At 46.1% G+C, this 11,929-nt stretch overlaps 1 protein-coding gene and 1 long non-coding RNA gene across 3 annotated transcripts in view; one reads left to right on the top strand and one right to left on the bottom strand.

Annotated features, from left to right (window-relative positions):
• The window catches only part of LOC120593487 (uncharacterized), a 5,385-nt gene extending 3,140 nt beyond the window's left edge, over positions 1 to 2,245 (bottom strand). The window contains exon 1 of the long non-coding RNA XR_005650382.1: positions 1,760 to 2,245. This is a non-coding gene — a long non-coding RNA (uncharacterized LOC120593487). The remainder of the gene's footprint in view (positions 1 to 1,759) is intronic.
• The window catches only part of MTHFD1L (methylenetetrahydrofolate dehydrogenase (NADP+ dependent) 1 like), a 167,009-nt gene continuing 155,178 nt past the window's right edge, over positions 99 to 11,929 (top strand). Inside the window, exons 1-6 of one of the 2 annotated variants that reach the window (XR_005650379.1) lie at positions 99 to 753; positions 6,020 to 6,104; positions 7,211 to 7,261; positions 7,356 to 7,409; positions 10,683 to 10,807; positions 11,266 to 11,366. Coding sequence is in view for 1 of the 2 variants with exons in the window: in XM_039851354.1 (XP_039707288.1) it covers positions 530 to 753; positions 6,020 to 6,104; positions 7,211 to 7,261; positions 7,356 to 7,409; positions 10,683 to 10,807; positions 11,266 to 11,366 (640 nt within the window). In the remaining variant the exon portion in view is untranslated. The remainder of the gene's footprint in view (positions 754 to 6,019; positions 6,105 to 7,210; positions 7,262 to 7,355; positions 7,410 to 10,682; positions 10,808 to 11,265; positions 11,367 to 11,929) is intronic. The other variant, XM_039851354.1, reaches the window with a different exon arrangement.

Below are 11,929 nucleotides of genomic sequence, written 5' to 3'. Positions count from 1 at the left end.
ATCCAAGCCTGGTACACAGACACGTGCCCTTCCAGGAAGCAAACTGCCGCCTGAAGACAGGATGGCATCAGCATCCTGGGCAGAGGAACGGTGTGTACGGGCTCAGGGCAGGGCCTGAGCCCCACCCTCGTGATCCTCTCTCCTCTGATTTTCACTGGTAGCCGAATTCTGAGTAGTGATCAAAGTGCCAGAAAGCCTGCCCTTGGTGTCCTGACAAACGCCGAGCAGCACCCTCGTCCCCCAGGCGCCCGCCCTCCCATCCTCGTGGCCTCTAGGTGCAGTGCCCTCTAGGGGATTCTGCTCCGGCAGAGGAGGAAGAGACAGGTCCTTCCTGCCACTGGCCGGTTACCGTCCGGACCCGGTGCTCCTGTTTGGCGTCCGTTCTCCCCCGCGCCCCCGCCCCGCGGTCTCAGGAGGAACTTGCCGCCTCCTCGCCTCGGTGCTCTGCAGCCGCATCTCCGCGTGGCGGGAGGACCCGCTGTCCCTCGCTCCAGCCCTCTCGCTGCCTCCTGGCTGCAACGCCCGCGCCATGAGCGCGCGCCTGCCGCTCTTCCTACGCCAGCTCCGCCGCCCGCCGCAGCCCGCGGGCCCGCCGCGCCGCCTCGGAGCGCCCTGTCGCACCAGCAGCGGCGGTGGCGGCGGATGTGGCGGCGGCAAGGGCCTGCTGGGGCAGGAGCGGCAGCAGAACGCCCAGGCCGGGAGCAGCCGCGGTCCAGGCAGCCAGGCACCCCCGGCGCGGAACTCGATCGTCAGGTGAGTGTCCGGTGCTCGTCGCCGGCTGGGTCCCCAGCTGCCCCGGCCAGGGACCCAGGAGGTGGGGCGGCCGGAATGCCTGGGTCTCGGCTGGGCCCCGGGGGCCTCCGTGGGGGTTTTGCAGGGCGCGGGGCCGCGAGTGCTTGGTGCCAACTTGTTAGGGACGCGGGCGGGCGGGCGGGGAGGAGGGGCGCGGACACCGGGAGGGCGGGCGGGGCGCGTAGGGGGACCCACGCGGGCGTTCTCGGGCCGCGGGACGGGACGGGGCGGCGCGGGCATCCCCGGCGGGCGCCGCGCGGCTTGGCTCGCATGGCCCGCAGCACGTGCGCCCTGGCCGCGGGCTCTGATGCAACGGCGCGGGGCGCGGCCTGGGCAGGAAAGGGCGGTACGGCCGGGTGCGGGAGGCGGGAGGCGGCGGTGGGGGGTCGCGGATCGAGGTTGGGGGTCGCGGATCGGGGTCGGGCGGGGATGCGGTGGGCCTCGCGGGCTCCCGAGAGGCGGCCCGGCCCTTTTCCGGCGCCTGGCCGGGCAGGGGCTCCGCCTCCGGAACGCTGGTTGCCCGAGGCTCACTGTGGGGTGAAGTTTGCTCTCTCCCGAAACGCCGCCACCTCCTGCGAGTGGGCGAGCGTGTTTTGGAATTACGTCATTTTTTCCTGGGCACGTTAACGTGGAGCCCCGCCCACCCGATAGTAAGCAGGATGCGGCGGGAGAAGTCGGGGCTGACTGGTTCCCAGCATCGCCGCACGGTGGGCAAGGAATCCCGGGCGCAGCTGTATTTCTAAAGTTCTCTGCCCGCCCAGGGGCGACCTGTGGGAACCCGGGGCCCAGCCTGCCCCCGCCCAGCCGGAGACGCCACGTGCGCGCGCCCCGCCCCCACACACCTCTCCACGGGCCAGTCATCAGTCCTGGCCGCTCAGCGGGAGAGGGACGAACCTTGTCCCGCCCTTCCTAGGGACGTGTGTTAACTGGGGACCGAGACCGCGGAGGGTGAAGCGCTCAGACTTACCTGGAGGTGTCGGGAAAACCCTTGCCTGCCTCCCCACCCCAACTAGAGTTCCTAGTTCCATGTCACTAGGACCACCTCCATTTATTGACATCCTCTTCGTTTTTCCTTCTGTCCTTCATTCTAAAACTAATTGCCTTTCCCCCTCTTTGTTTCCAAGGCTCTTTATGATGTGGACGATGATCCGAAGGAGCCTTTTGTTTCGTTCACCTGGTGGTCTCTGAATGTGGTAGTTACTTTAGGTCTCTTCCGGTCATTAGATTTTAACTAGTTTACAACTGTACTCATCTTAACCGGCGGGCGAGGGGCTGAAGATAGTATGGGAGGCGAAACCACTGCTGCATCACCCTGTTTTATTTTCCGAGTAGCTCTTATCACTACCTGAAACTTTCTTGTTCACTTATTGTCTTTCTCCTCCACTTGGAATGAAAGGTGAGGTCAGGGGCCTTGTCTGTCTTGTTCACTGCTAGGTTCTTCCTGCTGGAGAGTTCCTGGTATTGGATAGGGACTTGTGGCGTGGTTGGCGAATGAATGACAAAATTTGGGTCATTCCTGGGGTTTATTCATGCATGTTCTTTCATTTAAAGCCATGACTGATTAGAGATGAGAATGGTCAGTGGAGCGCCTGAGTCAGGATCCTGCTGCACCAGGCTGGCCAGTCTCAAATCCCTCACTGCAATGGAGAAAATGACAGTGTCTACTGCAGAGGGCTACGTGAGAGAACAAAAAATGCCTAGGCCAGGGAATGGCGCTACTAAGCTCTCAACAAATGTTGGCTGTTATTTTTATTTATTTTTACAGTATTTTTTTATGAGAGGTAAGATTTATTAAAAGCATCTTTTAGAAGGAGATGGGCCACTCTAAGGAAGGCTGTAGCCCTGTTTAATTTGGGCGGTGAAAGATAAAAGGTAGAGGACACGCCAAGGGAGGAGCAGGTTTTCAGCGAAGAGGCTGCAACCCTATTTTTACAGCATTCTAACCCAGGGGTTGGCACATTTTTTCTGTAAAGGACTAGATAGCAAATATCTTAGGTTTTGCAAACCAAAAGTCAAAATAGATATTATGTAGGTACTTTCACATGAGAGCAAAAAAATTTTCTCACAAAATTTTATTCACGAAATTTAAATTTTTATTTACGGACGCTGACATTCGAATTTCATATATTCTCATGCTACAAAATATTGTTATTTTGATTTTTTTTTTTTTTTTTGCCATTTAAAATGTAAGAGCCATTCTTAGCTGGTGGGCTATAGTTTTCCAGCTCCCCTTCTAAACTGGAAGAAGAAAGTGTCGTACCGTGAACTGCTGTTTCATAGGATTATGGTTAAGAGACAGGTGCCTTGCTTTGCAATGTGACTCCACCACCAATAGCTATGAGAGCTTGGGCAAGCTATTTGATCTCGGTTCTCCCTATACAAAATTGAAACTATAATATCACCTACTTTATAAGATTGTCATGGATATTTCTAAAGTGATTCTCTGAAGCACATTTTTTAAAATTTATTTATTTATTTTTATGGTGACATTGGTTAATGAAATCCAATAAGTTTCTGCTGTACATTTTAACAGTTAGGCATATCTATATTTATACTATGTGTTCACCTCCCATAGTTAGATTTCTTTCTTTCACCACGTATTTGTCCCCCTTTACGCCATGTACCTCCACTCTCTTGAAGCACATTTTTAATATCTCCAAAACTGCTATTTGTCTTTCAGTTGATTGTGCCTTTTAACTGTTGGCCAGCTGTCAATCACAGTATATTTGTTCTTGCCTGTACCTGTGGGAACTTGGCCATAGCTGTGCACATCATTGTACCTTTTTGACTTACATGCATCATCTAACAAAACTTTTCTCCAAGAGATTCCCCCAGGACTTGGAGAAAAAGGGAAGGTGGCCCTAGCTGAGAAGTCACCTGGAGTAGACATCCAGGAACCTCTGTATGTTAGTTCTTGATTTATTTCATGAACATGTATCAGAAAACTTAAAGAATCTCCCACGAAAGCATAGTGACCTGTCGCTTCTAGTGGTGACCATATTCCCCATTATATCCGTTGACAAGTCATGGAAGGGTCATTTTATGAGATTTCTGGTCCTTGTGTGACAACTCTCCATGGACATCTGGTAGAATCAAGAACATGCAGAGTAGATGTCAGGAACTTAATGAAAACCACAGGGACAGAAATGATGTTCTCTTAGGAAATGGTGCGTTACCAACCCTTTGGCACAGAGAGTGATATTATGGGGGGAAAAGACTAACGTCAGGGACTCACAGTCAAAACAGTTGGAAGAGTCAGACCCTGAATGTGAAGAAGTTTTAGGTATATCTCAATTTTGGGGGGGTATGTTTTCCTTTTCATGTCATAGATGAGTGGTTTATAAGAAAAAATTGTCTAAGTAGGTCTAAAAAGTTCTTTTAAGACTCACACTATGTTAAGAAAAGATTTGCCACACTTTAATTGACAGCATGTTTTTTTCTTAGTGGTTTGTAAAACAATGATATGTCTTTCATTTTCTACCTTAAATTGAATCTAACCTGATTAGATTAAAACTCCTCCCAGATCAGACCTGTGTGTAAAGTAAGAAATAAGCTAGGCTGCTTTAATGAAATACCCCGAAATAACTGTGGACTTCGTCATCCAGAGGGAAGCAGTCCAGGGAAGGAAGGATGGTCCTATAATACGTCTTCACTGCTCAGGTCTAGGTAATAGGCAGCTGTTTGGGTCTCCCAACCAGCACGAGGGGAAGGGGGCCGGATGCTGGTGTACCTTCCTCTTGGCTGTTCATTTCTCCTCTCCTGGCAGTCCTCACCTGTTGGCCAGAGGTTAGTCACATGACCCCATCGAAGTGCAGGCAGGACTGGGAAATGTGCTCTCCAGCTGGATAGCCATATGGAGCTAAAACTCAGAATTCTGTTATCGAAGAGGAAAATGCATGGCGGTATTCACAGGAAGTACCCGGTACTGCAAGCCTTCATTAGCGACTTTATCGTTACCACTCTTACTATTACACATAATGTAGGTGCTCGTTGCCAGCGCAGTGGTTTACTAAGTGCTCCCTCCCTGGTGCTTCCAACTTGCACTGTTTCTTGGAAGAGTGATGGCTGTCTTTGGAAGAGGCCGTTTTGGAAATCTTCACTATATTTATTCACGGGTACCTCTTCAGCCTTTGCAACAAGTTAGAAAGTGGAAATGTAGAATGTCGTTAGTAAATAAGCTCCGCATTCAGGGATGTACTTAAATTGGTCGTTTTTAATAACATCGGCTACTGCCTCCCCGACTCCTTGGCAGGGCCACAGCTAGCTGCAAGGGAGGCTGCGAAATGTCTGGCAGCCTTAATTCGGCAGCATCGTATCCAGCTAACACACATTAAAGATGGTCCCCAGCTTAACAGTGGGCAGGGCCTTGGCTGAGCTTTTTGTCTATTTTATCATGGGAGGGGAACAAAAGCCAACATCATATGCAGGTGAGGAATATTCGTTGGGATGGTGGTGAAGGCCGTCTCTGGAATCGCCCTTCTCAGAAGGGCTGCGGAAGGAGAGCCCGACTCACACCTTACCTAGGTCTGGCCCGCTCTGGGCTAGCACCCCAGTGGTGCTAAGGTGGAGGTGGCCCCTACTGGGACTTCTGGGAGGTCCGCATGCAGAACGTGGGGCCCAGAGGAGCGAGAGGCTCTCTCCCTAACAGGCTTTGGGAGAGGATCGGATTCTGACACATCGCAGCATGTCCGCGGCATTTCCTTTGCTTCCCCTCCCTCTCTCCCTTCCCGTTCCTTCTTTAAACTCTGGGACCTGGAATTTGTCCTGAGCCACCGTTTCTTTTTCCAAGAGCAGGCCTCCTCCCAACTCCCTGTCTTCACTCCCCTCCCTCCACCAGTGTTTGCTTTCTCCCTGGACCCCAACTCTTTTTCCAGAAAGGGAGGGAGTGTTGTGGAAGAAGATTATTTTGTAAAGAAATCCAGACTCCTTTATTATAGTAACCTTGGAAAATACAAGAGGAAAAAGTCACCCCTAGACTATTGCTGTTAACATCCAGTCGGTTTACCTCTGCTTATTTTTAAAATTAGATTATCATGTTTTATACGATCAGTATTTCATAATTTCATTATTATCCTTCCCGCTCCCCTCTGCACTTTCCACTTGGGACACGTTCTATGTTGTCTAATTATGTTCACTTACGGTAACAAACTTTCTGAGGAACTTTGTTGTACCCACACTGTCTAGTCATTAACAAGACATGGTATCTTGTTTTTCTTTCTCAATGTAGAGAAGTCATTCAGAATTCCAAAGAAGTTCTGAGTTTATTGCAAGAAAAAAACCCTGCCTTTAAGCCGGTTCTTGCTATTATTCAGGTAAGCTGAGAATGTGGTTCTGTCTTGCTATCTTAGGAAACCTTCCAGTTCAGAAGATAATTGTATGCAGAGCTCCAGTCCCCTGAGGGAAGAGAGGGCTCAGCTGGAACTGCTGTCATCTTCCCTTCCTCTGGTCATTTTGCTTCCATGGGGTTACAGTTTAGGGTACCCCTCCGCCCAAGCATGTCGTTTAGGAGTCTTTCTCCTTTTGATGTGGGTAGCTTTCAGAGGTCAGGAGGTTGGCACTCACAGAAGTTCCATTACACAGGATTTATTGTGGTCCATGTGTGCTCATGAACGCTTATCCTGATTTAAAAGTGTTAGGGGGGAAAGGTTCCCCTTTGTCTCTGTGGAAGACAGATGCTGCTGAGACATGGTATTGGGTAATCTTACTGCTAAGTCTTTTAAAGCCTGCCTGAGTTCGAGGAGCCAAAGCCATTACATGTCAGATGTACTTCCACGTTTCGAGCACATCTTTTGGCTGCGGCTGCTTCATTCCCAACTGCAGTTGGCACCGTTTGCCATCCTTCTTGGCACGCCCATGTGATGACAGGTGCAGGGAAATCGTGCGGCGAGCCAAGCCTGTAAACCAACACAGCACAACAGTTGGGCTGCTACTGTCATTTTTGGCATGGACTTAATGTATCAAAATAGGAGTGTTAGTTCCATCGGCGCTGTGGTTTTGGAGACTCTAGAGCTATGCTCCAGTTACTTGCATTTTGGGACGTGTCTCCACATCCCCTACAAAGACAGGCCAGCTAGAAGAGTGGAAAGAAAAATGACTCAGGAGACTTGGACCTCCTAGGACTCTGCCTGGGTGTCCTCTTTTAGAAAGGGACGCTGGCTCTGCGGCTAACTGTGCCTCAGGAGGACTATTAGTTGTAAAAAGTGACATAATTTGAAAAACTGGGAATCCGATGCGTGGATAAACACAGCCATTGGTCCCCGTTTATGAGCAATAAGATTTATTTATTTATTGTTTGCATCTTCCCGATCATCTCTGTGATTAGATCACGTATAAACACAAAATTAGTCTCCGTATTATGTTTTGTGCCTTTTCAAGATGTTTTTATGTCGTCACATTCTCCTCGCTCCCCTTTCCTCAGGCAGGTGATGATAACTTGATGCAGGAAGTAAATCAGAATTTGGCCGAGGAGGTGAGCATCTCGTTGCTTTTCAAAACTCCGTTTTAATTTTTTCTGTCGATACTTTCTCTTCCCGCGATAAAATAACCGTGTGTTCTCTTTGCAGGCTGGTCTGAACATCGCTCACATTTGCCTTCCTCCAGAGAGCGGCGAGGACGAGGTAATGACAGCGGCACAGCAGAACTCCCGTTTCGCTCTCCTCTTTGGACCTAATGGACCCGTTAGCATCTCTTGGTTGTGGCTGAAACAGATCGAACCTTTTCTTCTGACTGAACTTTTCAAGGGAGGAGTTCGCGTTTCCCTCTAGTGTCAGTGCTCCTTGATCTGTTTGTCCTTTCCTGCATGTTTCTGTCGAAGGCGTGAGCTGTTGGTTGTTGTTCTTCAGTGGTAGCAGCAGCGTCACCTAGTAAAAATGGTCTGGCTGTCAGCAGCAGCGTCTGGAGGATTAGTTCTGGTTTTGCTCTGTCCTGACAGATTGTTTGCCCGCCGGCAGTTCCTTTGGCTTCTCTGGGTTGCCTTATCAATAGAATAGGATGAGATAATCTTCAGGATCCTTTCCGGGGATAATATTCTGTAAATCCTTGGGTCATGTTTTGGGGCAGCTGATAAAAAAGACCCTTAGGATTCTTTAGCTGCTGTCACATGTGATTTAGTTGTTCCTGCCCTCAGGAATGGCAGCCTTCACTAGGGTCATCGCAAGCCAGAGGGAAGCGGCCACCCCTGTAAGTCGTGGTGAAGGAACTGGACCCCAGGCCGTGGGTTCCTGGCCAGCTTTTCTTCAGACTGGCCGTGGCAGTGAAAATTGGGTTTGACTTTCAGTGATAGAAAACCTCAGACAGCCGAATCTGAAATAACACAGAAGTTCATTTTTCTTGTACAAGAATAAAATTTGGAAGCAGGCTGTCCCTGGCTGGTGTAATGACATCGCAAAGTCATTAGAAACTCAGGCTCCTCTGACCTTGCCGCTCAGCCATCTTCGTCTGCTACCTCATATCCACGATGGCAGATTCAACTCTACATGTCACATCCACATTTTATCCAGTGTCAAATAAAAAAAACAAACCCAGACTTACTAAGGAGAGATGTAAGTTAAAAAGGATTATTGCAAGGTGGGGAAAAGGACTATTGCGATAAGGAAAGCACTCGTAGACCCACATGCCAATGATATGAGCCAAAAGGGTTTTTCTCCCCTACAAAGGATCGAGAAGGGTAGAAAGAACCCAACTCTGAGAAAATGGGATGAAATGGCAGCTGGATGAGATAGCAGATCAGCGAACGTTGTGCCCGAGGCCAGCCTGTTCTCAGAAGGGGCTTGTCTGTTCACCGGAATGAGAGTAAGCCAGAGTTTAGGAACCTGTGATTAACAAGCGTTTTGTTTGGATTGATCAGTGGGGACAAGTAGTTCAGCTAATCATTTATGAGACAACAACAACAAAAAAAAATGGGAATTTGTAGCATCTGAGTCTGGCCTTGTCCTGGGTAGATAAGGCAGTATCAGTGAGTCTTAACTAAGTCGACCAGGGAATGTGGCTCTTAGCAGTACACAGAGGGTGGGGAGATTCTTAACTGGCCCTATTTTCAGGGTCATGGGGCTCAGTTCAAAAAGTTCTTATCACCAGCAAGAAAAAGGAAGGCCAGAAGCCAAACACAGGCCACCAATCTCTTCTTTTCGGGGACCTTTTTTGAAAGTCACAATTCTGCTTCCATTCCACTGGCCTGAACCTAACTGCTTGGCTATGATGCAAGGGAAGCTGGGAAATGGAGTCTTTACACCAGGTGATCTTAGATCACTCATCACAGATAAAAATCAAGAGTTTGTTACTAAGTAAGAAGGGAAACTGGTTATTGGGCAAAAAGTTTCTGCCACATTTGCCACTGTAATATATTACAAATATTGACACCTGTTGTACCAGTATTAACGAAAAGCAGAGAAATCTGTTGTCCATTTGCAGAAGGACACCCATTGTCTGCAGTCGAATTTGCATTTCTTAGGTTCTTTTGCCACTAGTATTGTTAGCCCTTGACTTTTTTTTTCCTTGACTTATTTTTTTGATAAGGAGTCATTGATATCCTGTTTTTCTTTGAAATTTCGATAAATGTGAATTTGCGTGGTGTTATCATGTTGGAAAAGAGTGAAGATCTGAATTCATTAAGCTTTCATTGTTGCCGCTTCTACCACATCCTAGTTACATGTAACAGTAGTGCCTTCATCATTCTGGGCGTGATTTACAGGTCACGTGCTCTGACTAGCCTCCTCACCTGCCATCACCCTGTCAGATGTTTACCCTGTTTACCCTGTTTACCCGGTTCTAATTTTCTTTACATCATTTATCATTTTCAAGGGTTATAGTATTATTATTGTTGTTGTTAGTCGTGATGGTATTGGTGGTCTTCTCCACTAGAATATAAGCTCCATGAGGGCGGGAATATTTTCTTTACTATTCTATTTCCTTTATTTAGAACTGGTCACAGTAGGTACTCAAAACACTCAACATTTATTGAATAAATGAAAGAAGGATGGATGGATGAGATTAAATTTTTTTTTCTGAAGTTTGTACATCAGAAAGCTTTTTCTTCTCATGGCGTAGTGATTTCTGCTAGACAGTGAAATGAAAATGGTAAACCAACCCTTCCTCATAGTGAGATCCGTGTCACAGGCTAGTACCTCTCTTATTTATGAACAAACAATATTAAGGGAAATGAATCTTTTCTCACCTGGCATAAAATAGAGGTAAACAGAAAGAGGACAGAATATTTCTTATTTAAAGACATACTTAGCCATTCATTAGCTATTATTACATTAGTTTCCCAAACTGAACTTTGGTCTTTTTCATAAACAGTGAATTATTTTAGTGTTTCCTATAGAAAGGAGATATCTGTATTTAGAGTTTTTCTATCACAAACCTTTGGAAATACTTTCTGTGTGCCGTTCAGATCCAGAGACCACGAGGGCCTGTGTGACGACTTCTTGGTTGTCATGGTTAGTAAGGTTTTTCTGAACATACCGTGTTTGAAACACTGGGTTGGCCGGGCCAGATGCAGTGCCTGAGAGTCATGCTTCCTGGCGTTCCTGGACAGTTGACAGTCTGCTTGCCTTAAACATGATCGTGGACAGTGAATGTCTTTTGTCTGTCTTAACTTTATTAAGTCTTGAGCTTTGGTTTTGTTCTGTTCTGTTCTGGCAGAGAGTAGAGCGATAAGAAAGACTGAGAAGTCACTAAAAAAAAAATTCAGCCAAGCCTTTTTTTTGAGCTTTTATCAACATGGTGAAAAGAGAAAATAGACTTCTTCCTTGTGCTTCACACCAAGTCTTTAACAAGGAGTAAAAAAGAAACTCTAACAGATGCATTTTTATGAATCTGTTTTTTATATAAAACTTCTTATGTTGGGTCTTATTTCGGCAAAGCACATTTTAGTTGTCTTTCCTCCCTAGATTATAGATGAAATCTTGAAGATTAATGAAGACACCAGAGTACATGGCCTTGCCCTTCAGATCTCCGAGAACTCATTTAGCAACAAAGTCCTCAATGCCTTGAAGCCAGAAAAGGATGTAGATGGGTGAGAAAAGATAAAAGAAAATAATCAACTCTAATTGCTAAACGAGTTTTCTGCTGTGATTTTTTTTTATTCTACTGTGTCGACTATGTCAGTAATTAAGAGAGGAAAGAAATTATTTTAATATTTAACATCATTTAAAATTTAATATCATTTAAATATCATATAATATTTCGGGAGCTTACGGGTTCTTTAAATTTTTTTAAGGAAGTTACATTTTATAGTGCGGAGCCAGATCACCCATCCTGACTCACAGGACCACAGCCAAATTTCCTTAGGGGCTGCTCTAAGAAGCTAATGGCTTTTATTCTTGCCCACTCTTTATTTTACGTTTAATAACTTAATATATGCTACCTGTCCAACACTGACTTGGATATTATTTCAGATTAATTCATGTAAGTTGCCAATGAGTGAATTTTGACCCAGTTTTGACTTACCAGTTGCCTTATTTTTGCTTTCAGAGTAACAGATATAAACTTGGGGAAGCTGGTTCGTGGGGATGCCCACGAATGTTTTGTTTCACCTGTGGCCAGAGCTGTAATTGAACTTCTCGAAAAGTCAGGTATGATGCTCCTTCAGAAATGCTGCAGTTTTCTATTTTTTTTTTTTTTTACATTTACATTATCTTTTAATTAAGATTTGTTTCTAGAATGTCAAGATTCTAATTGAAACATGGAAGTGGTAATCAGTGTAAACTTTATTTTTATCATCTTTTGGGAGATATGAATGACTACAGCAGATTTTTCTAATAAGGTTAACTGTATTACAGTTTAAAATAGAAATTGTTAAAGATGAATGATTAACCCGTTTTCAACAAATTCTCATCTTCTCTCTTGAAAATAGTCAAAATAACCAAAATGAAAAATGTTTCAAGTTTCGTATGTAGACCTAGAAAACCATTTATATTTAAGTCTTAAATGAGGAAGCTGATAGATATAATTTAGGGTATAAAAACCTAGATTGGGATTTATCAGTGAGCAGTATCTCCTTGAGAAATCAGTATTTAATTTCCATCATTCTCCCTTTGACCTGGTACTTCTATGTCAGTGACATAGAAGTGAATAATTTCTTTTTCTTTGTTATTAAAGTTAATGAGTAAATTACTATTGAGCATTTCATATGGTT

Source organism: Pteropus medius, unplaced genomic scaffold (genome assembly GCF_902729225.1).
Source record: "Pteropus medius unplaced genomic scaffold, Ma_sr-lr_union100, whole genome shotgun sequence".
Classification (NCBI taxonomy): domain Eukaryota; kingdom Metazoa; phylum Chordata; class Mammalia; order Chiroptera; family Pteropodidae; genus Pteropus; species Pteropus medius.
This window is presented reverse-complemented; position numbering and strand designations above follow the sequence as displayed.